This window comes from Neovison vison, chromosome 6, assembly GCF_020171115.1.
Source record: "Neovison vison isolate M4711 chromosome 6, ASM_NN_V1, whole genome shotgun sequence".
NCBI lineage: Eukaryota > Metazoa > Chordata > Mammalia > Carnivora > Mustelidae > Neogale > Neogale vison.
In genome coordinates, this window is record NC_058096.1 from 118,447,538 (window position 1) to 118,473,112 (window position 25,575).

The window sequence follows — 25,575 nt, forward strand, 5'->3', positions numbered from 1 at the left end:
AGTTCTGCTGTGATTGACCGAAGTGTGTGCTAGGATTGGCCAGCATGTGAAAAGACGTTATCTGTGTTTTCTAACTCTACCTCCCAACTCATAAAACCTCAATCAATATTTGCTGAAGTGCAGGGTGTTAGAAAGTTGAAACAGTGGGCAAAGTAACAGGGAGAAACCTTGGGAGTTGAAATTTAACTTTGAGCAAGTCATTTGTCCTGTTCACTAACGAGAATTGTGCTCTGAGACAGGAGATGGCCTCTGACTGTATTTTTCCAACACAGTTCACAGCCCATTGAGAAATCAATTGAATGGGTTGAAATCAGCATTTTAAAAATTAAATGGAAAATTCCAGAGTGTTTTGCACATGGCAAATATATTATTTCATGAAACTCTTGTTTCATGTGAATACACACACATACATACATACACACATATGCATATATACACGTATACTGAGTTGTGGAGTAAAATGGATGTTTTAACGTTGAGTGCTATCAAAAATATGTGACCATAAGAGACCCCATTTAGCATTTGGACCACAGATAGGACTCCAGGAAGAGCAAATGATTTTAGATCTTGTATTACTGAGTTGGTATATTAATGTGTGTTTTTTAATTGTGACAAAATATACATAACATAAAAGACCAATGTTTTTATTTTTATTTATTTATTTTTAAAAAGATTTTATTTATTTATTTGACAGAGAGAGGTCACAAGTAGGCAGAGAGGCAGGCAGAGTGAAAGGAGGGAAGCAGGCTCGCCGCTAAGCAGAGAGCCCAATGTGGGGCTCGATTCCAGGATTCTGGGATCATGACCTGAGCTGAAGTCATGGGAGCCACCCAGGCACCCAGATCAATGTTTTTAAATGGAAGGAACAAAACACAAAAACTAAAAACCTCCCACCTCCAAATTGCATCGTCTTGTAGGTTTAGGTTTCCAATGCCTTCTCCACTCCCCTACTTACCATTTTTTTCCTTCTTCCTAAGATCCTCATCTGTAACTAAGGTGAGAGGTGTATGATCTTTGATCTTGTGGGCCAAGCAGCCTAAGTTCCCTCTTGCATCTGGACCTGAGTTAGGGAGGAGAATGTGTTTACATGCAATTGTAATTTTACATTAAAAATTGGTTATTAAATAAATAAATAAATTTGGTTATTTATATATAATTATAAATAAATAAAATTGATTATTAAAAAACAGTTCTACTTTTATTTTTAATTGTATTTAACATTTGCATACTTGTTCTCTGTCCTTTAAGTATAAACTGTTTCCCCAGCTACCTTGTCTTTTCAAGGGTATAGATTTGTTTCATATCTGCCTACACGCCTTTGCCTGACACACAACACTACAATAAATGTCAATAATGACGGTAATTAACGACCTTTTCTTCTCAACCATTATTAATGATGGTAATTAATGACCTTTTCTTCTCAACCATTATTAATAATGAGTCATTTTTTTTTTTCTGGAATCAAGGCACTGAAAGCCATTAAAGACAGTTTTCCCTATCTTAAGCAATAGCTACTTAGAACTTTATCATATCCAGGCTTATCCCCCCTCTGGCCACATTTACTCACTTGGCTTGGGCTCTGAACTAGTTGGACCTTATATTTGCCTAACCCTGTGGGTTCAGGAACTTTTCTACTTTTTCATTTACTGGTGAAGGAAATAAAGGGCTGTTATCTCCATGTAGCCAGTGGGGAAACTGAGGCTATTAAGCCCATGTTTCTGCATCACAATTAGTAACTACCCTGAGGCCAGTTGCTGACTTCGAGGCTGGGATGGGTTTTCTAATTTCTTTTTGCCTGCAGTTTCTCCCTCACGAAATAGCACAACTTTGGCTTTTATCTCCAGGTGAAGAATAAAGGGAAAGGGGGAGACTTTTACAGCCAATGACTCCTGTACCCCTTCTTCCACCAGTAACTTGCTGGAAGTAGCTGTCAGGTATTTCTGTAGAGTAGAATATTTTAACTATGGCATGCCACAGGCTCATTCTCATTTCGGAGTCTTCAGGCAAGCCATTCTCCTAGGGTGAAGGTCTTCTTTTTTCCTCTTCATTAACCTAAAATCCTACACTGGTCTGCAGACATCTTCCATGTTACTTTCCTGCCAGACTCTGCTGCATCCCATCCAGCCATCCAGGCTGACTCCACCAATGTGCCAGGTTCCTGTGTGTTTTTAGGGGCTTGCAACTGTCCTTTTTTTTTTTTTTTTTTTTTTTTACGATTTTATTTGAGCTAGAGAGAGAATGAGAGTGAGAGCATGGGCCGGGAGACAGAGGGAGAGAGAGCTGAGCAGGGAGCCCGATGCGGGACTCCATGCGGGGCTCAATCCCTGGGACCCTGGGATCTTGAGGTGAGCCAAAGGCAGACGCTTAACGCTTAACGACTGAGCCACCTAGGCGCCCTGGGGCTTGCAACTGTTTTACTGCACTTAAACCCACAGAAAATCTGCATGATAGGTATTTTTAATCCCATTTTAAAGATTTATTTATTAAAAAGAGAGAGAGAGAGACAGAGAGACAGAGACAGAGAGCAGGGGAGGGGGCAAAAGGAGAAGGAGAGAAGTAGACTCCCCACTGATTGCAGAGTCTGACATGAGGTTCAATCCCACAAGCCGATCAATGCTTCAGCAGAAATCAAGAGTTGGTCACTTAACCAATTGGCACCCCAATTCCATTTAATACTGATACCCAGGCTCATGAAATTTGAAAACTCCTGTTCCTTGACTCTGTGCTCTTCCCCCAGACCCCAAGGTTTTTTTTTTTTAACTACATTGTACATTCTTCTCCAACCTCCAGTTTTCTTTATACAAAATTCTCATATACATGACTTAAGAAAAAATTTCTATGTACCTTTTGGAAGAATGTGAAGGGGAGCAGATATGTGACCCCAAAATATACTATTTGGACTTGTGGATTATTTTGAGCTGAAGGCAACTGAGACCTGCAAGCTCAAGAGATAGGTTTGCCCTTCCCCTAACTACCGTGAAGAATCTAAACTGGGGCTCTTACCCAGAATAGAAGGTTTTTTTTTGTTTGTTTGTTTGTTTTGTTTTTTTTTTAAAAGATTTTATTTACTTATTTGACAGGAGGAGATTACAAGCAGGCAGAGAGGCAGACAGACAGTGGCAGGGAAGCAGGCTCCCTGCTGAGCAAAAAGCCCAATGCGGGTTGGGGGGGGGGCTCAATCCCAGGACCCTAGGATCATGACCTGAGCTGAAGGCAGAGGCTTTTAACCCACTGAGCCACCCAGGTGCCCCCAGAATAGGAGTTATTACCAGAGACAAATTTTGTCTGAATTACCCATGTGTATGGCAACATTTAATTACTAAACATCTGCTCTTCTTATAGTCCTGTGAATTATCCTTCTCCCTTTTAAAGCCCCAGGCCCCTATCCTATTCCTTAGCTCCGTATGGTAAATAAGCCCCAATTGTCCAGCTTGCCCTTGGGTCTTGAATTCTTATGGGGCTCCCATATATCTGTAATTACATTTGCTTTTTCTCTGGTTAAACTGTTATATATCAGCTTACCAGCCAAAGAACCTAAAAGGATAGAGGAAAAAAATGTTCCTTCCCCCAAGCAGCAAGAATGTTAGTTCTAGTGTGAGTTTTATGTAACAGTCTGAGGAAGGTTGAAACTTGAATAATAGACATTTCAGTTGTGCCAGAGAGTTTAAATAAAGGTTAGTTACCAAAAACGTATTTCATTGAAAGCATCCAAATTATTGGGTCTCCAGAAGTGGGAGATAATGCTATGTAATAATGGTAATAACAACGACCACAATGAAGATCGGAATAAAAAAATAAAATATTTGAACATTTATATGGAATAGCAGACAAAGCAGAATGGTCTCTCAGTATGCTTAGATTCTGCAGCAAAGGAAGAGAAATTTATGTTCATCTATTTGAAATTGCAGAAGAGGGAGATCCTGCAAAGCTTCTAGGGAGAAAAGGATAGGAAAGGGAATTTTTTTTTTTTTAAAGATTTTATTTATTCATTTGACAGACAGAAATCACAAGTAGTCAGAGAGGCAGGCAGAGAGAGAAGAGGAAGCAGGCTCCCCGCTGAGCAGAGAGCCCGATGTGGGGCTCGATCCCAGGACCCTGAGATCATGACCCGAGCCGAAGGCAGAGGCTTAACCCGCTGAGCCACCCAGGCGCCCCGGAAAGGGAATTTAATTACAGTAGGAAATTAAGAATTTAATTGACATGCTCTTTAGTGTCTTCTTTTTTGTTTCATTTTAGTGAAGTAAATTTTTTTTTCATTTTAGTTTTTTTTAAATTTTATTTTTTTCATCGTGGTGAGTGTACTCTTTAATCCCCATCCGCTGCTCCCCCTACCCCACTTCCCCTCTGGTAACCGACAATTTGTTCTCTATAGTTAAGAGACCTGGTTTGTCTCTTTTTTCCTTCACTCATTCATTTTGTATTTAAATTTCACATATGAGTGAGATCAGATGGTATTTGTCTTTCTCTGACTTATTTTGCTTAGCATTATACTCTCTACCTCAATCAGTATTGTTGTAAATGGCAAGATTCCACTTTATAGGGGCACCTGGGTGGCTCAGTGGGTTAAGCCGCTGCCTTTGGCTCAGGTCATGATCTCGGGGTCCTCGGATCAAGTCCCGCATCGGGCTCTCCGCTCGGCGGGGAGCCTGCTTCCCTCCCTCTCTCTCTGCCTGCCTCTCTGCCTACTTGTGATCTTTCTCTGTCAAATAAATAAAATCTTAAAAAAAAAAAAGAATTAAAAAAAAAAAGATTCCACTTTATAGCTGAAAAATATCCCATTGTATATATACACCACATCTTCCTTACTCATTTAACTATCAGTGGACACTTGGACTGCTTCCATAATATGGCTATTGTAAGTAATGTAAATAATGCTGCAATAAACATAGGGGTGGGCGTAGCCCTTTGAATTAATATTTTGATAGTTTTTGGTTAATAACAGTAGAGCCATTACTGGGCCCTAGGGTAGTTCTATTTTTAATTTTTTGAGGAACCCCCATACTCTTTTCTACCTGGCTACACCAGTAAATGTAAATTCTTTTTTTTTTTTTTTTTAAGATTTTATTTATTTATTTGACAGAGATCACAAGTAGTCAGAAAGGCAGGCAGAGAGAGGAGGAAGCAGGCTCCCTGTTGAGCAGAGAGCCCGATGTGGGGCTCAATCCCAGGACCCTGGGATCATGACCTGAACCGAAGGCAGAGGCTTTAACCCACGGAGCCACCCAGGCGCCCCAAATGTAAATTCTTTACTTTGAATTTTCATAGGTTTCCTCCTGACCCTGTTCTCCTAAGCCCATTTCTTCATATGGTTATAAGATTTTCACCTGGATCCTAGCATTGTTAAGATCCCATCAGTCCAGGAAAAGAAGAGACTCAGCTCCCCCATTGTCTGAATTTCAAGACCCTCCACAGCTAATCCATATGCACTCCGTTCCTCGATTTCACTTTTTCCTGTGTGGATCCACTGAGATGCAGCGAAGCTCCTGATTACAAGATTTAAGAATATTTCTCCCTGCGGAGAGATTTTTAAAGACCGGGGCCAAAGTAAAGGGCGGCGTGCAAACCCCAAGTTATTTCCTCTAAATCGCAGAGTAGGGGAAAGAGCGGGATCCCGAAGCCAGAAAACAGATTTGCATTTTAAAAGGACTGCCCTGCTTCCCTCGGGACTGACCTGGAAAGCGCTTTATCTGTAACCCTTTTATGGCCTGGCTCCCTTTCTGGCGTTGTAGCAGTTTGTAAACTCCTCTAATCTCCTTCCCTCGATTGCAAATTACCGCCTAGAGGTGGGGAGAAGTTGTGGATGTGACGAGTTTAAAAAGCGACCAGAATCCTATCTTGTTATACTCTGCACAAGTCTGTAATAACAATAATGGCGATGAGTATAAAAGTTCATCTACAATCCTATCCCCCTAATAAATCTTACTTGTTTGTTTTCCCTTTCGTTTCTTCTTGCATTAAACATTATGCAAAGCACTGTGGCAGTTTGGGTCCATGTGCAGCTTTTACACATCCTAAGTACAAATTTGGATTTTGCTTTTAAATGTTTTTCCTTTTTGCTCATCCTAAATATTTCTGAGGTTGCAAAATATATACAATATGGCGTTAGTGGCTCCCTAATATTTCAACAAGAACATACACTTTAAGGAATTATTTCCGCGTGTGTATCCAACATTTAGGAGTGAACGCCAACACCATTTGCCTTTGCACTGCAGGGCCTGGAGGTCGGTCAAGGTTAGATTGCTGGATCCACCGAGCAGGGCTGCGGCCCGCGCGTGCCGCAGCAGAACGCGGCGAGTAAAAAAGAAGCCAGTAAGCGGATCCCACCGCTCCTCCCGGCACCTGCAGTCTTGGCGCCTTTTCTGTCCGACCACGCTCCGCCCCTCCCCGCCCCGCCTCGTACACTAGCCGAGGGGCCGCGTCCCGGTGCGTGCGCACCGCTCGCCCCAGGCAGTCCACAGCCAGGGCACCTCTTCGGTGTACGTGAGACAGGAAGTGACGCAAAGCCGGGGTGGGGGTTGAAAGAGGGTGGAGCCAAGCTATAAACAGCCAGTTGGGGGCGAACGTCCCCCAGAGAGCGTCAGCTTCAGCTTGTGGCGGCTGTGGAGGTAGCGGCCGGAGGGGGTGTCCGTGTGAGTGTCGCGCCGATGCTAGAACACTGCCGGCCCTCCGGGCCTCTCCTCAGCCTGCAGGGCTGGTCTGAGCGGACTCCGCGGCGGCTCCCTGGGTGCTGTCCAGCAGTGTCCGGGAGCCTCAGGGGACGCGGGGAGGCTGCGGCGGCTTCTGAGAGGGGCGAGGGGGATGGAGCGGGCTCCGCGTGCGGGTCAGGAAGGGGCCGCGGTGGCGCGGGGAGCCGGCTGCAGGTGCAGCGAGCTGGAGCCACTGGGCGAAAGACTGTCCTCTTTGCCTTCCTGCGCCTTGTCTCGGTCACGGAGCGGCAAATGGCTTTTCCGTTAGGGCATAGAGGGCGAGATGAGGGGTACCTACTGTAGCTCTGAGCCCCGCCATTCTGCTTCCGGTTCCTCGGGCCACCCGGATTCCTTGTCCTCTCTGGCTCGTCCTTAAAAGATGCGGGACCTCGTGGGACAGCCTTAGGCGGCGGGCGTGCGAGCCACGCTGCTGCAGCGGCGACCTGCTCTGCTCAGAGCACGTGGCTGCTCCGAGAAGTGTCCTCGGGGAACTGCTGTCGGGGTGCGTGGGTGACCTTGAGCTTGTAGCCCTTCGTTCCCAGGGCCTACTCGGGCCCTGGTCTCACTGCTGAAAGGGTCAGAGCTGTCCTCGACTCGGTTACGAGTGTGTCCTGGGAATTTGATCGAGTTTCTGTAAGCCCTGAGTGAACCCTGGTACACCCTGATCTTCTAGCGTTGCCGCTGGCCATGTGTATGGGTTCTCCGTGTTCCCCAGGTAGAAGCCGCCTGAACACCGCAGGTATTGACTGAAAGAATATTGTGATTGCTAGGCTCTCCTTGTTGGAAGGTGGGAGACGAAGGGATGACTTCTGGTTTATGAAGCTATGGTCTGGAGGCTAAGGGAAAGCTGTTGGGATTGGGATTGGCTTTTGCTTTCAGGAAATTAGTGATAAGGCTAAAAGGCTGTGTTATATTGATAAATGCCTTAGACATCCATTGTATTACTGTTTCTGGTGGATGGCTTTCTAAGGTAGTAGTGGGTAGGGTGATTAAGAAAATAATGTTTTGTGGCTTGGCTCTTCGGTGAACATTTTTCCTTTGCTTTCAGCGACCTTGGATAGACCAGGGAACTTAACTGCTTCTGCTTTTTTTTCTGGGAGGTTGGATAAGAGAATTGAAGTAGGAAATAGTTGTCCTCTTAAAAAGAAGTATTTTTTTAATAATGAGTCAGCCATACCTGATACCTTTATTCTAGGCTTTAGATATGAGTTGGAATACTAGATGTTTATTCAGTTGCTGCTGAGCTGGGGGATTTGACCGTATTGACAAAGACATTTAGGGTGATTTTCAGAAGGTGTTTTCTGTTGAAAAACTCAAGTGAGACTATCTACAGTACTTGTTGGCCCTGCTGGGCTTTTTTTCTCCCTTTCGGATTATAATAAACTCAATATACTTCACAAGAAGATCTAGAATTTAAAACATTTCATTGATAATGAAATATTTTCTAAAGGTTTATATAGCATAGCACCCTTGAACTTTAATGGAATGTTTTTGGGAAGTAATGGTTGTGAAATTAGCCTGTGCTGAAGATTGTTGGGTAGAGACAATAACCCCACTAACTCTGCCCTAAGTTGGTGGCTGTTACTTGCCTCTGGTAATGTACTTCTCTATAATGGAGCCCGGTTCCTGGTGGAACTTGAATCAGACAACAGTGAAAGCTAGTTAAAAGTGATCCTCTGAGACATTTTGGAGCTCTTCTCTGTGCTGCTTGTGTGCTCTAAGATAAACACAGTACAGGTAGATAGCAATGACTTCAAGCGGTCCTGACCTTTGGGGCAGTCTGTTTACAGAAAGCTGAGTGGGAATGAAGATTCTCCTTGTTTTCTGCCAGGGCCTTTTCATTTTTGTAATTTTTGAAAAGATTTATTTGAGGGGAGGGGCAGAGGGGAGAGAATTTTCAAGCAACTTCCGGCTGAGTGCCGAGTCTGTCTGTTCTTGGCTGGATATCACCACCCTTGAGATCAGACCTGAGCTGAAACTAAGACCCAGCTGCCCAGGTGACTGAGCCACCACCCAGGGACTTCATAGCCCTTTCATTTTAGACCCTTAATGCTAAGAAAGACTTTGACCATCTCTTTACAAGTCATACTAGGTGGACACAGTTAATGAGTCCTGAGGGCTCTGCAGAAGTTTTGTATTCATGTAGCCTTTTCATTTTCCCCTGCAAATGAGTAGGGAAACAGTTTGCAAAATGGGTACCCATAATTAAGAACTTGGAGCCCTACCAGGTAACCTTTAAAGTTTTTCTGCCCTTTTTTTTTTTTAAGATTTTATTTATTGGAGAAAGAAAGCACATGAGTGGGGCAGGGGCAGAGGGAGAAGGAGGAAAGAATCTCAAGCCAGCTCTTTGGCAGAGGTCAAGAGATCCACTGCTGGATGTTCTTTGCAATCCCGGGACTCTGAGGTCATGACCTTAGCCAAAACCAAGTGTCAGAGGCCCAACTGACTGAGCCACCAGGCGCCCCTAAAGTTTTTCTGCTTTTTAAAATCTCCCTATTCGGGACGCCTGGGTGGCTCAGTTGGTTAAGCAGCTGCCTTCGGCTCAGGTCATGATCCCAGCGTCCTGGGATCGAGTCCCACGTCGGGCTCCTTGCTTGGCAGGGAACCTGCTTCTCCCTCTGCCTTTGCCTGCCATTCTGTCTGCCTGGCTTGCTCTCTCTCCCCCTCTCTCTAATAAATAAATAAAATCTTTAAAAAAAAAAAAAATCTCCCTATTCATGCTTTGCCCAGTGATTCCAGGATAAACCAGAAAAGTGCCAGGGATGGGAGAAGATTGCAGGTCTGAGGTTTTCATTATATTCTCTATGTAATTTCCAAATGATAAGAAAAATGAACTTCATATACATTAAACATGTCCCACTACTGTTAAGAAATATGATATCTTTATTCTTAATTATTCCTTGTAAATTCCTTATTTTTAAAGATTTTATTTATTTGAGAGAGACAGCATGAGCAAAAGAGAACACAAGCTAAGAGAGAACACAAGCCAAGGGGAGGAGGTAGAAGGAGAAGCAGACTTCCTGCTGAGCAGGGAGCTAGATGGGGGACTTGATCCCTGGACCTTGAGATTGTGACCTGAGCCAAAGGCAGATACTTAACTGACCGAGCCACCAGGCGTCCCTTATACTTCATACATTCTGTATTAAGTGTAGGGCAAGGAAATCAGACAAGGCTCCAAAAAGATGTTCCCTGAACTGAGTCAGGAAGAGTCAAACAAGAACAAAGGAAGAATGTTAGTAGAGGCAGAGTCTGGATTCTGTCCCATTTTGGAGAAAGTAGAGGACAGTAGTTATTAGGTAGTGAAGTCGTCTTCTAGAACAGAGCCTCAAAAACAGGTAGAGGTAGAGGAAATTCCTTTTATGTGAGCTCTAAGGACTTGAAACTGTGGTCCATTTTCCAAGTGGAATTGAGCTTGTCAATATTAACAAAAAAGTGGCTTATTGTTATTTCAGGTAAAATGGAGTAGCAGCCTTGGGCATCTTAGACATAGATGACAGTGTATTTTGGTACATGATCCGCTCGGCCCTACTTAGCTATATGTATTGTGTACAGACTCTTGGTTTTGTGACACCCCAAAGTAGCTTAAGACCTCAAAGTGTACTGTATTTTAAAAAATTAAATAAGAATCAATGCCACATTTCCAGAAAGTAGGAATAAAATGATTTGAATTACACAATTTAGGACTGTAGTCTAGCTAGTACCTTTGCCTACCTCCTGTGTTCTATCCCATGGCTCAGTTAGAAGACATTTCAGATCCTCCTCCCATTTCATGTTCCCAAACATGAACGGGCTCTGTTTTACTTACCTTAATTTTCATTATTAATGTGAGAAACTGAATAGGTTTTCCAATTATCTGAGAGCACTAAATATATACAAGGTGCTAATATGTATAAAAATCAAGGTGATGTTTGGTTTGTCTCTTGTTTACAAATTATCAGCAGTGGTGGTATCTTGAAATAAGCCGATAAACGTTGTTTGGTGTTGAGATGCTGTCTTTTTTTTTTTTTTTTAAAGATTTTATTTATTTATTTGACAGAGAGAGATCACAAGTAGGCAGAGAGGCAGGTAGAGAGAGAGAGAGAGAGGAGGAAGCAGGCTCCCTGCTGAGCAGAGAGCCCGATGCGGGACTCGATTCCAGGACCCTGAGATCATGACCTGAGCCGAAGGCAGTGGCTTAACCCGCTGAGCCACCCAGGCACCCGAGATGCTGTCTTTTAACATAACTACCTGCTTGGGGCACCAAGCCAATATTATGTTATAATATTTTATGTCTGGGTATTGAAACAGAAATACTGGGTTTCTCAATAAAAATGTGTTTAGATTTTAATTATATAAAATAATTACATATTCTATTAATATCTTTGTTTATGCAGACTTGGAATCACTTAATCTCATCGTTTATTTAAATCCTTTACTTGGATCATTTAAAAGTGTTGTTCCTTTAGTCTGAAAATTAATTTAAAACTAGAAACCTTGAGGAATGGCTGGTTCAGAAGGATATTAAACTTGAAAGCTGCTCTTTCCTAGAAAAGGGTGATTAAAATTGGTTCAGGGTGGAGTCTTCTAGTTCTGGTTTTAGTGATTGGGTTTGTACCGTTCTGGTGCAGTGATAGTGATAAACTTTTTGTACCAGATAGGGCAAGAGACTGCTTCTTAGAAAACAGATCTCCTACTTCTTAGCTCTGGTCTTTAAGGCTTGGGAATTAAATTTTTGTTGTTGTTAATAGGTTTTGATAGGAGACTTTTCTAATGCCAGTTTATATAATGTCTTTTACAATCTTCATATATCTCACAGTTTGCTTTGTGGTATGTGGGTGTTAAATGTGCTTTAAGTGTAATTATAATATAGGAAAGGCCTTAAAATAGATAGTATGAATTAAGTGACCATTTTATTTATTTCAACATAATATCATTTTCAAACACCTAGATGCATTCAAACCAAATTAATTAGAAAATCCAGATTTCATTTAATACCTGTACTGTAACTTAATAGAGGATTCTCTTGGTTAAGGAGGTGTTTTTTACTCTTGAAGTGGCTGTCAGGGGGCATGACTGGCTAAGTCAGTTGGTAGAGCATGTAACTCTTGACCCTCAGGGTGGGTGTAAGTTCAAGCCCCATGTTGGCTGTAGAGATTACTGGGGGAGGGGGGACTAAAAAAAAAACAAACCCTACTAAACTGGTTGTCATTGAATTATTTTAAAATTTATTTTAATTGATACACTGATGTATAGTGGACATACCATATATATTAGTTTTAGGCATACAACATAGTGATTCAAGGGTTAAGATTAATTTTTTAAATTTCTGGAGATGAGAACACAATTTTTATAACCCAGTAACCCATTGAACTTCAGTTTTAGATGATCAGTTTTCAGCCTTGAACAAGACACTTAACATCACAGATAATTGGCTTCTTTGTTTGTACTGTGTTTTTCTTTTTTTGTTTATTCTTTTTCCATCAAAGATCTGCTAGATAAATGTGTAAGAACTGTTAATCTAATCAGAAGGATCAGGTTTTTGGTCATTTTTATTGCAGATGCTTTGTTATGGGTCTTTGTAGCATGACCATTCTTGGCCTAATTCTACTTTAGTTTTTTTTTTTTTTTTTCCAGGTGCTAGTCTGTTGCCTTTTGTATTTGTTCTTTTGACTACTAAATTCAGCTACTTAAGTCTACTTAACATCTAACTGATTTTTCCCACATGCTTTTTAAGATAGATTTACTTACTTTTGGTGGGGAGGTGAGGAGCAGAGGGAGAGGAAGAGAATCTCAAGCAGACTCTCTGCAGAAGCGTAGTAGATCCTGCCATGGGGCTCAGTCACATGACCTTAAGATCATGACCTGAGCTGAAACCAAGAGTCAGGTGCTTTACCCACTGAGCCACCCAAGGGCCCCCCCCCCACATTATTTTTTTTAAAGATTTTATTTATTTATTTGACAGAGAGAGACCACAAGCAGGCAGAGAGGCAGGCACAGAGAGAGAGGGAAGCAGGCTCCCCGCTGAGCAGAGAACCCGATGCGGGACTCTATCCCAGGACCCTGAGACCACGACCTGAGCCGAAGGCAGTGGCCTAACTCACTGAGCCACCCAGGCACACCCCCCCCCCCATTTTTAAGTTTGAAAATTTTCAAGCCTACAGGAAAAATTGAACAGTACAGTATATATCCATGTACCCTTCACTCTGATTCACCAGTTGCTAATAGTTGCCACATTTGCTTTATTTCTTAACACTTTTTAAAACTGAACTGTTAGAGACTGTCAGTCGTACAAGTTATGATGTGGGGTATCTGGGTGGTTCAGATAGTTGAGCATCTGGCTTCAGCTCAGGTCGGGATCCCAGGGTCCTGGGATTGAGCTCTGGGTTGAGGTCCCTGCTCAGTGGGAAACCTGCTTCTCCCTCTCCCTCTACTGCTCCACCTGCTTGTGTGCTTTTTCTCTCTATCAAATAAGTAAATAAAACCCTTAAAAAATAAAATAAAAATAGACATTATGATACTTCATTCTTAAGTTTATTTTTATTATTTTAGTAATTTTTACATCTAACATAGGTCTTGAACTCAAAACCCTGAGATCAAGAGTTGGCATGCTCTTCCAAGTGAGCCAGCCAGGCTCCCTGATACTTCATTCTTAAAATCTTCAGTATTAGTTTTCTAAAAACAAGGGCTTTCTCCTCTAAAACCAGAATACCATTATTGCACTCTGCAAATCTAACACTGATAACAGTATTGTTATCCAGTATATAGTCTGTATTTAGATTTATTTCTCTCAGTGATATAGTATGTCCCTTTCCCCACGCCACCCCCCACCTCAATTCAGGATCTAATCAAGGATTACACTAAATTTAGTTGTCCTATAAACTAAATGTCTTTGTTAAAGACCCTTTCTAGAAAGGTGGATAATATATTTAAAAGTAAATTTGGTGTATAATAATACGGTGGTATCTATCTCCCATTAATTTTCTGTTTTAATACTAGGCTCTTCTGTGTGGCAGCTCAGAATGATGGATCAAGCCAGATCAGCGTTCTCTAGCTTGGTAAGATATTTTAGGTTGTATTTCTTTTACCAGTTTGTGAGAATATGAAGTATACAAGAATGACTCTTACCCAGTAATCATGAAGTCATATCCAAAGATATCATAAAGTATTTATCTTGAAGTGGTGGTCTTGAGCTGTAACTGTTCCCACAAAGGAAGGGTATATTCAGTCTTGAGTAGAGTGAACTTGAAAATTCCTTTAAGAACTTTTAGGATATTTTTTGGGTATGGTGCGAGGGGGATAGCCAAGTAGATAAGAGGAACTGAAGAAAACACTGTATAATATGTATACCTATGTTAGACATACATAACAGACACCCCGAATGAAAAGGCTGAATGAGATAAAGGCCAGTGTGTGATCTAGCCCTCATCTGCCATGGATAGAACAGGGCATAGGGAAGAATGTTCCTTTGAAAGAGGAACTTCTTTTTCCTTAAGAATATATAGGAAGTCCCAATAATGGCCCAATAATAAGTATAGTACCTAACCAAACTTTTTGTAAATGTTCCTCTTCCCTTTCTTCTCTTTCATAATGCTTTTTTCCCCTCTTTTTTTCAAATCTCAGTTTGGTGGAGAACCATTGTCCTATACCCGGTTTAGTCTGGCACGGCAAGTAGATGGTGATAACAGTCATGTGGAGATGAAACTAGCTGCAGATGAAGAAGAAAATGTTGACAGTAACGTGAGGGGTAATCATGCCAGTGTCACAAAACCAAAAAGGTTGAATGGATTTATCTGCTATGGGACTATTGCTGTAGTCCTCTTTTTCTTGATTGGTAAGAGTGGCCATTCTAAACTTAAATGTTCCTTGTCACTGACTCTAGGAAGTAAATTCAGCTAAGCAAACATATATTTTGTACCTTTTTATGTGCCATTATGCTAGGCACTAGGAATACAATGATAACTTAGATTCTAAGCCTGTGATTAGATTCAAGCTCAGATTGATTTGAGCCTTGTGTGGGGGGTTGCATTGAAATGTGCCAGTGTTAAACTAGAAATACACACAGAATATTTGTGGCATAAAGCTTGCCCTAAGGATTTAAGGAAGGCTTCTGGGAAGAAAAGTTACCTATGTCTTTAAAAGGTAATTATTTAGGGACATGTGTCTGGCTCAATAAAGCATGTGACTTGATTTTGGAGTGATGAGTTCAAGCCCTGTGTTGGGTGAGGAGATTACTTAAATGAAAAAAAATCAAGAGGTAACGATTTAAAGTTCTTACACATTTGGCTCTTGAACAACATGGGCTTGAACTGTGTAGGTACACTTACATGCAGATTTTTTTCAATGAATATATTGGAAAATTTTTTGGAGATTTGTGACAATTTGAAAGAATTTACCAACTGCATAGCCTAGAAATACTGAAAAAGTTAAAAAAAGATAGGTATTGTTGTAAGAATATACTGTATTCACGTATGTATGCATGTATGTAACATGTATATGTACAAAATACATGTTTTTTTTTTTTTTTAAAGATTTTATTTATTTATTTGACAGAGAGAGATCACAAGTAGGCAGAGAGGCAGGCAGAGAGAGAGAGAGGAAAGCAGGCTCTCCGCTCAGCGGAGAGCCTGATGCGGGACTCGATCCCAGGACCCTGGGATCATGACCTGAGCCGAAGGCAGCGGCTTAACCCACTGAGCCACCCAGGCACCCCTACAAAATACATGTTAATTGATTATGTCATTATAAGGCTTCTGGGCAACAATATGCTATTAGTAATTAATGTTTTTTGGAGAGTCAAAAGTTATATGCAGATTTTTCACTGTGGGGGTTTATACCCTAAAACCACCCCCAACATTGTTCAAGAGTCACCTGAATGATTTATTAGATTGACTGGTTTAAAACATATAAAACTGAGATTTTATTGTTTACTTTCAAACTGTTTGCTTAGAGTTTGAATAAACCTGTATTTTCAAGGCTTAGCTGAAAATATTAACAGTTCCTAGGAATATATTATAAAGGAAATTCTGAGTTGAGCTGTGAAACTTTATCCGTAGGATTTATGATTGGCTACTTGGGTTATTGTAAGCGTGTGGAACCAAAAGCTGAATGTGAGAGACCATCAGGAACGGAGTCTCTGGAGACAGAGGGAACAGAACCTTCAGAAACAGAAGAGTACTTCCCTGAAACACCTTCTCGCTTATTTTGGGCAGACCTCAAAAAAAAGTTGTTAGAGAGACTGCATAACACAGAGTTCCTCACCACCATGAGGTAAGCTTGAGCTACTTCACAAATTTAATCTCTGTATTTAAACAAATACCAATTACTCAGAACAGTTCAACAAAACAAATGAGATAGTCTGTGGAGGAAAGCCTTAGAGTTAGGGCAGGCCTCCCCCTGTGTTCTGCTGGAGGGAAAGCAATTAGTAAGGAATTCAAACCCTCAGATGGGAAAAAGAACTTTTGTGAGGACATTTCCTTTTCCTTTAAAAAAAAAAATTCCTGGGTCTTTGATCTTTTTGTTATCTGGCTCTCTTTATAGTCACTTCCCTGTGTCAGACTCTATTCTGCTTCCATTTTGCATCTTAACCCCTTGTAAGTCATGCTGTGCTTTGCTACTATCCACAAGGGTATCAGTAAGTAGCCTTTATTTTTGAGATCAGGACTAATTTGACTGCCTGACTTGATACAGAGACATGTCATGTCTTTAGTACTCCTTGATTTCTTCTGGTTCTCATTAATCCATACCTTAAGAAGTGTCCTTAAGGTTCCTGTCCTTTGGATTTTAAGATCTTCCTTAGAAACTTATCTAACTCTGTGTAAAGGATGTATTCATCCTTTACCTTTTAGCTGGCTTCCTACACTTTCAGAGATACAGTAATTCTCTTAATCTTAGGTTAGGAATCTTGGCATTTTTACTTCATCTAGTGAATACTTGAGTGTATACTATATACCAGGCCTTATAGATCAAATGAGAGTGTAGTTTACAAAAGAGAATCTATATAATATACATATATTTACAGTGAGACATAGGAGACCAGAACAAGCAGTAGTTTTGCTTCAAAGTAGGTGAAAATTAAAGCTGTACCAACAGTAACACTATTCTATCATTTTGCTTACAACAGATTTCTTGGAAATTACTCATTTCCCCTAAAGCTACTCTAAAGAGGTACCCCCTTAGGATGGAGCTCTTGAAGGACCACTTTACTTGGATAAAGAGGTTTTAACAAGCTGAAGACCTAAATACCTTCAGATATTTGGCCAATTTTTCCCCCTAAGTTTGCCTTTAATCAGTCCAGAAATTTTGGGTCCCAGTTAATCTATGTTAGCTATGACTAGTATTGAGTTATGCTTTTATTTTTATTTTATTTTATTTTTTTCAAGATTTTATTTATTTATTTGACAGAGAGATCATAAGTAGGCAGAGAGGGAGAAGGAAGCAGACTCCCCGCCAAGCAGACAGCCTGTTGCGGGGCTCTATCCCAGGACCCTGAGATCATGACCTGAGCCGAAGGCAGAGGTTTAACCCACTGAGCCACCCAGGCGCCCTTGAGTTATGCTTTTAAAACAGTTTGCTTGATATTTGAGTTCACTGTTTATTTTAAATTAAATTTCAGTTCATTTAACAGTGATGGTTTTTCCTCTAGGCAGCTGAATGAAAACACGTATGTCCCTCGTGAGGCGGGATCTCAAAAAGATGAAAGCCTTGCTTTTTTCATTGAGAATAAATTCCGTGCATTTCTACTTAGCAAAATTTGGCGTGATGAACATTTTGTTAAGATTCAGGTCAAAAGCAGGTACGTGTTGAAAGATGGTAAACTGATTTTATGTAAGTAGCTATTTTCAGGTGTGCTAATATAGCAGAGACTTTAAAAATAAATAGTGCATGTCAAATACTAAATGTATTAAAACCATTTAATTTTTTTCCCCAAGGTTGTCCTTACCTTTAGTTTCACTTTAACTTCATCTTTTTAGCAGTGCTCAGAACTCGGTGACCATAGTGGGCACGGACAGTCATGTGGTATACCTGGTAGAGAGTCCTGAGGGTTACGTGGCATACAGTAAGGCAGCGACCGTTACAGTAAGTAAGGCAAAACAGCACATGAAATTGTTTTCCCTGCTGAACAGCTCAGAAACTCATTGTTACTTTTGTAGGAATTTTGGTTTAAATTTACTTGTAAAATATCCCTGATTGTAAGATACTGTTGTTCTCAACCTTTCTATGCTACGGTGAAAGTAAAAGCCCAGGTTCTCAAATAGGACAGCAAGGGCCCTAAGTCATCCTCCTGCTCTTTTCCTCCTTCACTGTGCTCTGGCCACCCCGGCTTCCCCTGGTGTTCCTCAAACTCTGAAACACAGGCATGCTTCCACCTCAAGGCCTTTATAAAACTTACTTTTCCTTCTGCCAGCCCCACACTTCCCTTAAAAACCAACATGGCCTCTTCATTTTGTGTAAGTCTCTTCTCCACTGTTACCTCTTTAGGGAAGTGTCTTCCTTAATTATCTTGGTAAAAATGGCCTTCCTTCAATCAGTTCCCCTTATCCTGCTTTATTTTTCTTCATGGAACTTAACACATCTGACATTTGTTTCCACACTAGAATGTAAGCTACATGGAGAGCTAGAGGTTGGCTTTCTGTACTGCTTATGTTACAGAGCCCTGGGCTGTGCCTGACATAGTGGTGTATGCTGAATGAATGTGGATAATCAAGATGCCGTGTGGGGACAGATAGAAGTAACCATTTTGGCTAGAGTCTGGTCTTAGCTTGACTCTTTAATGCTTGGTCATTTTTTAAATTTAGGCAAATATGGCCAAACTACTACAGAAATTAAAAAACAGATCTATCTAGGTTTTTCAGGTGAGAAAACATGTTTGTACGTCAAGGGTCTAGCTAGTGGGTGCCTTCCAAGCCAGATGAAGTCTTACCTGTGCTGTATCACTTTCCCTGGCTACCTACAAGCTAGGGGTTGGAGATCGGTGCACTTCTGGCAAAGAACATTGAGAGTTTGGGGTTACAGTCAGTTAAGCATCCAGCTCTTGGTTTCAGCTCAGGTCTTAATCTCAGACTGGTGAGATTGAGCCCCATGCGGAGTTCCACACTGAGCATGGAGTCTGCTTGTCACTCTCTTTCCCCTCTCCCCCTCCTCCCACATCCCCCTTCTCTCTCTCTCTCTCAAATTAATTAGAAAGAGAAGAGAACATTGAGGATTTTATTTAGTTCATCTGCAAGCTGTCCCGTATTTGGATATTTGGTTGTCATAGCTCTAATAGAATTTAGGAACATTATGAGACAGCTTTTATAGACACCTAAAAGTTGATCTATGCAAGTCACTTTATTATTGTAATAATATTTAATAGTTTTCACACAGGTTTATTATCAGAACTTTCGGTTAAGACCCCTTCCTATGTATGTCCTTAATTATCTAGCATTCACTTGTTAGGAACTTTATGTAATTGGTGCTGCCAGGGCTAGCCTACAGTATTTATATTGGTTGTCTCTTTGTTTATCATATTCTGTTAGCTTTTCTCTTCCCCCAGATATTAAAAGCGATGTAAAAGAGATTAAATGTCAGTTAGTGCAAATTAAAGGCAGCGTGCGATGATACAAAATGTGAATATAGGGGACCAGAAGTCTTGATTCACTCCTGATAACTGACCAGTTCAACTAGAAATCTCTTACATCCTTTCTAGGCTTGGGCATCCTTTTTTGTCTCTTGTTTTCTCTCTTGGATTTCATCTGTAAAACCATCCTGTCTTAGACTCAGGGTTGTTCTAGTTACCCTAATGCTCGTTAACTCTGATGTCTTTATTCTAGGGTAGACTGGTCCATGCTAATTTTGGCACAAAAAAAGACTTTGAAAATTTAAACTCTCGTGTGAATGGATCCTTAGTGATCGTTAGAGCAGGGAAAATCACTTTTGCTGAAAAGGTGAGTTAAAGTTCTTGAATACATTGATATACTGTTTTTTATTTAAATAGTATTGATTTTTTTTTACATTCTGAAAACTATCAGTCTTAAACTCATACCTAATAATTTATTAAAGTGTTCAACAAATTAAATAAGTTGTAATTCTCTAAACTGTAGGACACTTGTAAAACTATGTCATAGCCACTTGGAGTATTCTGCAGTCATTGTCTTTCAGTGAAAAAGAAGTAATCAGAAGGGATTAAGTGAAGGGAGTTTAAATTTAAAATAACAATATTCTGTTACATAGGATTGTTAAATTAAGGTGCTCTGTTACATTCTGTATAACTGAGCTTTATGTATATAGAGAATTCAGTTATAACTATGTTTTATGAAAAGGAAAATTAAAAGTCAAAGCTCCGTAAGAGCCTAGAATGGAACATAGCAAAAGATAGTGGTTGTTTTGGATGGGTTTTTATTATTTGTCTTTGAAACTCCTTGATTAAAAAAAAAAAGAAGAAGAAAAGAAACTCCTTGATGAAGTTAGTTAAGGCAAGAATTTTGTCTCAGTGTTACAAGCTCTTTGAAACATTGGGGAGTTCTGGTGCTGTCCTCTGTAACCCTTTTTCTTAGCATAAAGCCCAATAAATATATTCTGATTTTGTGTGATTACCTCTTCATTTTCTGATCTTTATATGTTTGCCTTTAGGTTGCAAATGCTCAAAGATTCAATGCAATTGGTGTCTTGATATACATGGACCAGTCTAGATTTCCCATTATTAATGCAGACACTCCAGTCTTTGGCCATGTGAGTTTTTTCTTAAGTAAATGAGTTTTTGGGTTCTACAAATTGTTGCTGGGTTCTGTCTGCATTAGTAGAAGTACAATATGCCTTCCTTAAATGCCCTTTTTTTCTGTGAGAGTCTAGCACTAACAAGATGGATGTGACTTTTGAGACCTAGTTACTATTGCTAATGGAACCTTCTCAACAGTGACTTGAATTGGGAATTCGACACATGCCATATAAAGACAAATGTTGTAGGCTACTCAGACCATTAGGCTTTGAGGCATTAAACTAAATTTAAGCTTTACCCTCATACTAAATCTGAATCTTCTAGGGATTTCTTGAACAAATGCCTGACCTGACAGAGCGCATTATTCTTTTATTTTACCAGGCTCACTTGGGAACAGGTGACCCGTACACACCTGGATTCCCTTCTTTCAATCACACTCAGTTTCCACCATCCCAATCGTCAGGATTGCCCAGCATTCCTGTCCAAACAATTTCCAGAGCTGCTGCAGATAAGTTGTTTGAGTAAGTTCTTATTGGAAAGCTCTTTGAAAACCGGTTTTATAAATAAAAAGGAATAATAATCATTTTAATTTGATAACATTTAAAACAATTGGCTATAATTTTCCCTATTTGGCATATTGTGGGGTGGATAGCTGTTAACTTGTAGATAAACGTGAATTTTTTCCTCCATAAAGTGATCTTAATAATTAGACATTGGATTTATAAACTCAGCCAGTCCTTGTTCAGTGTACCCAGTGAATTCCTTGCATACTGTTCCTGGCCTGCCTTCTGCTTGAGCACTTTGCTGACTGTGGCAACCCATTCAATTATTGGAGTAGATCTGTAAGATTGTTGTTGAGCTGAAATCTTATTCCCTGTAACATGCATTACTTCTAGATTTTCTTAGCTACAGAACAATTCCAGTTTTCTTTTCTTTTTTTTTTTTTTTAAAGATTTTATTGATTTATTTGTCAGAGACAGAGGGAGAGAGAGCGAGTGAGCGCAGGCAGAGAGGCAGGCAGAGGCAGAGGGAGAAGCAGGCTCCCTGCCGAGCAAGGAGCCCGATGTGGGACTCGATCCCAGAACCCTGGGATCATGACCCGAGCCGAAGGCAGCGGCTTAACCCACTGAGCCACTCAGGCGTCCCCAATTCCAGTTTTCTACTCCGTAGATTGATTATCTTCAGTTCTCATGACAGTTTCTAGATGCTTTACAGTCATGAGTAGTTCTGGATATCCTCCCTAATGTAGTAGTATACCTCTTTAATAATAGAACTCAGTCTGATTAGAGTACTTGTCATTAATTTTTATCTTGAGCTGGACATATTTCCCACCTGGTATTGGCATAGGATATAAATCTAGTCTCAGACACTTAATGTGAGCATTTATTTGCTGTGTGATGTAAAACAAGTTACTCTAACCCCACTGATCATGTTTCTCTGACTTAGATAGTTGAAATATATTCCTACTTAACAGGGTGATTGGTTTCAAATGAAGAGCATCTACATGTAAGGGTACCTGTACAATATTATGTGACTACTAACAATGCTATCTGTGAGGCATTTTTTAATAGGCGATTTTTATCGTTCTTACCACCACTTAAAAGTCTTCCCTAACCTATCAAGCCAGCTCCCTATCTTATCCTTGTGTAGTGGGGGGTAATAATGTTTTGACATACTTCTATAAGTAGAGCATTGTTTGGATAGCATGAGGATTCAATAGGGGAAGATTCCTATCAGCAGCATGAAAATATTCTTTTATAACTAAGATAAGAATGTATACTGGTTAGTAGAGAGAGTGAGGAAACATGGGAATCTATTAATGTGCTTTTATGTAAGAACTTCATTCTGAGTCCATCTTGGTATCTACTTAAAATGTAAGTTACAACTGTCTCTGGCAGAAAGGCATGGGTCAGATGAGAAAGAGAAAATTTTAAACATTGATTAAACTTGGAGGTAACTGATTTTCAAATGATTGCCTACAGGTCAGAGTAAGACGGAAGTGTTTGGCCACCAAGGAACGAATTTAATATATGTTTTCTTCTTATGTCCTCTTAGCCTACACTTTCCCTGGCAGTAAGGAAGACTGATTTTGAAAGCCTGCGGGAAGCAACAGTAACTCTGATGTCTGTTTTCTTCCAGAAATATGGAAGGAGACTGTCCTTCTGCCTGGGAAACAGACTCCTCGTGCAGGCTGGAGACTTCCCAGAACAGGAATGTGAAGCTCACTGTGAATAATGTGCTGAAAGAGATAAGAATTTTTAACGTTTTTGGAGTTATTAAAGGTTTTGAAGAACCTGGTAAAGACCCTTGTTTTTGTTTTGTTTGTGTTTTCCTAGTTCTTCAGAATGTGGCCAGAAGAGGCAATGCAGGAAGGCTGGCTTTGGCTTGATTTTGTAGAGTGCTAACTCCTCTCTGTCCTAAAGCTGTTTATTTAAGGTGACAGTTTTATTGGGAGATAATAAGACCCTAGGAAACTAACTTGTCAAAACTGAACATTATGACTAGAAAATCTCTTTTAAGTTACTGAATAGATCAGCCATAAGCACATTTCTTCTTGAAGGGGGCAGATAATAAACATGTTGCAGGATATCAGTCTCTCTGGCAACTACTTAATTCAAACAACATTGCAGCATGAAAACAGCCAGCACATAGGCTGTGATTTACTACTGACCCCTTGAATAGGCCGTCTAGTTAAGTGAAATCTAATAGTCCTATCATTTAGTAAGGAAAGCCTTTGGTTGCTTATTAAACAGTTAGTGGGCACTAATAGGTGGCTGATGAGTAAACTTAATTGGTAATGTGAAAAGAGTAGCAATACTAATAAAGAAAAAGATTAGTATTGTCATGTGAACTTTTAATTCCCAGAGTCCTAAGTCAAGAGATGAAATAGCTTACCCTTAGAGCATATATTGCATTTTTACCCTTTTGACTAACATGATTATTTTAGAGTTCAATATTAGAAAACAGTTTAAAAGTTGATTGTATAATTTATCTTTTTTTTTTCTTTTTTAAGATCGCTATGTTGTAATAGGGGCTCAGAGGGATGCTTGGGGTCCTGGAGCTGCGAAGTCTAGTGTGGGAACAACTCTCCTATTGGAGCTTGCCCAGATATTTTCTGACATGGTCTTAAAAGGTAGAGTACAAATTTTGAGAACTCGAATATCTATGTGCTATATATATTTCTAAATATTTTATGCATTCTCACTTTTGCCTATATTATTATGGTTCACTTAGGCCAGACTCTTGAGTTCTTAGGTGCAAAGCAGGATTGGCTTTTATTGGATCTGCCTTTGACTTTGAAACAGCTTTCCATGCAGTGTCGTCATTGCACTGGGAATCAATTCTTTTGAGACACAAAAAAAATGTATTGGACCCCAATTCTTAGTTTGACATATTCAAAATGATACGGCAAATCTAGCATGGTCCCCAAGGAATCTATTTTAAAGGAAGCAGTGGTATATAGTATACCTCTGTACTGATTTTCTGTAATTTTGTTATAAAATTTTAGGGGCGCCTGGATTGCTCAGTTGGTTAAGCCTCTGCTTTCGGCTCAGGTCATGATCTCAGCATCCTGGGATCGAGCCCCACATCGGGCTCTTTGCTCAGCAGAGAGCCGGCTTCCCCCTCTCTCTCTGCCTGCCTCTCTGCCTACTTGTGATCTCCCTGTCTGTCAAATAAAATAATAAAATAAAATTAAAATATGTAGGGGTGCCTGGGTGTCTCAGTCATCAGCGTCTGCCTTTGGCTCATGTCATGATCCAAACGTCCTGGGATTGAGCCCCGCATTGGGCTCCCTGCTCAGTGGGAAGCCTGCTTCTTCCTCCTCTCCCACTCCCCTTGCCTGTGTTCCCTTTCTTGCTGTGTCTCTTTCTGTCAAATAAAATCTTTTTTTTTTTTTTTAAAGATTTGATTTATTTATTTGACAGATCACAAGTAGAGAGGGAGGCAGAGAGAGAAAGGGAATGCAGGCTTCCCACCAAGCAGAGAGCCCAATGTCGGGCTCGATCCCAGGACCCTGAGATCATGACCTAAGCCGAAGGTGGAGGCTTTGACCCACTGAGCCCCCCCAGGTGCCCACAAATAAATAAAATCTTTTAAAAAGTTGTAATATGTAATTTTGTATTATACTTAGAATACTAGATATGTTCCTATATATTTATAATATGTAAATACTTTCAAGCCTTTCTCCCTTGGTACTTGCTGTCATTTCTCTGCACACGCCCCCACACAAACAAACTCCCATTACCTTCTTGAATCTTTGGGTCATAGGGTAAGTTGCAATGCTTAACTTTTATGCAGAAGCACATAATACAGAAAAATACATACATAAGGAAAGGGGAGGAATGGAGGGCAGCAACACATAGCCCAAAAGATCTGTCATTAATGTAATTTCTCTGAAAACTGTATAACTTAAATGTGTGAATTTTTCTATTTCATAACAGTGGTTTGTAAAGTAACCCAGTGTTTTAAGTGACTGACCTCCATGCAGATTGTTTTCAGAGAAGGTACACATTATAGCTACACCATAATCTCAAGTAGTCTTTGGTCCAGAAGTTAAGGGGCTCAAAGAATAGAATTGGAAAAAAGTGACTTCCTGTAAAAATTGGTCCCTGCCATGTATTTGAAATCTTGCCAATGATCTCCTACCCTGTTCCTTGTAGATTACTTTTAAAAAATTATTTTTATTTTTGTTCCTTGACTTGGGGCCTCAAAAGAGAAATATTTATTAATCCGCTGTCTTGAAGTAGAAATTTCTGGTTTCATCTTAGGTCAGTTGCCTACCTATAACCTGTCCCAAGATAAAACTAACTTTTTGTTATCTTTTAGATGGCTTTAGACCCAGCAGAAGCATTGTCTTCGCCAGCTGGAGTGCTGGAGACTTTGGAGCAATTGGTGCCACTGAATGGCTAGAGGTATTACTGAACATCACCCATAACCCAGAATGGGCAGCTGAACTCGTTGGGCTTAATTTGTCCTCCAGAAACCATGCTTTTTATTTTTAGATTTGATTACAGTTGATCCTGAACAACACAGGTTTGAGCTGTGCAGGTCCCACATATATGTGGCTTTTAAAAAATATATAAATACAATATATGTAGATATATATAAGTACATCCTCTAAGTGTTTTCTCTTATGATTTTCTTAGCATTTTCATTTCTCTAGCGTACTTTATTGTAAGAACACAATACACGATGCATAGAACCTACAAAATACGT

The 25,575-nt window shown here is 40.3% G+C and overlaps 1 protein-coding gene across 2 annotated transcripts in view; it reads left to right on the forward strand.

Annotated features, from left to right (window-relative positions):
- The first annotated feature begins 6,552 nt into the window (after nt 1-6,552).
- Nucleotides 6,553-25,575, forward strand: part of TFRC (transferrin receptor) — a 29,390-nt gene continuing 10,367 nt past the window's right edge. The window contains exons 1-12 of one of the 2 annotated variants that reach the window (XM_044252103.1): nt 6,553-6,629; nt 13,662-13,720; nt 14,286-14,496; nt 15,719-15,932; nt 17,308-17,457; nt 17,636-17,741; nt 19,475-19,588; nt 20,274-20,372; nt 20,740-20,879; nt 22,498-22,655; nt 23,372-23,491; nt 25,186-25,271. In XM_044252103.1, the coding sequence (XP_044108038.1) occupies nt 13,685-13,720; nt 14,286-14,496; nt 15,719-15,932; nt 17,308-17,457; nt 17,636-17,741; nt 19,475-19,588; nt 20,274-20,372; nt 20,740-20,879; nt 22,498-22,655; nt 23,372-23,491; nt 25,186-25,271 (1,434 nt within the window). In that variant the 5' untranslated portion in view covers nt 6,553-6,629; nt 13,662-13,684. The remainder of the gene's footprint in view (nt 6,630-13,661; nt 13,721-14,285; nt 14,497-15,718; nt 15,933-17,307; nt 17,458-17,635; nt 17,742-19,474; nt 19,589-20,273; nt 20,373-20,739; nt 20,880-22,497; nt 22,656-23,371; nt 23,492-25,185; nt 25,272-25,575) is intronic. The other variant, XM_044252104.1, reaches the window with a different exon arrangement.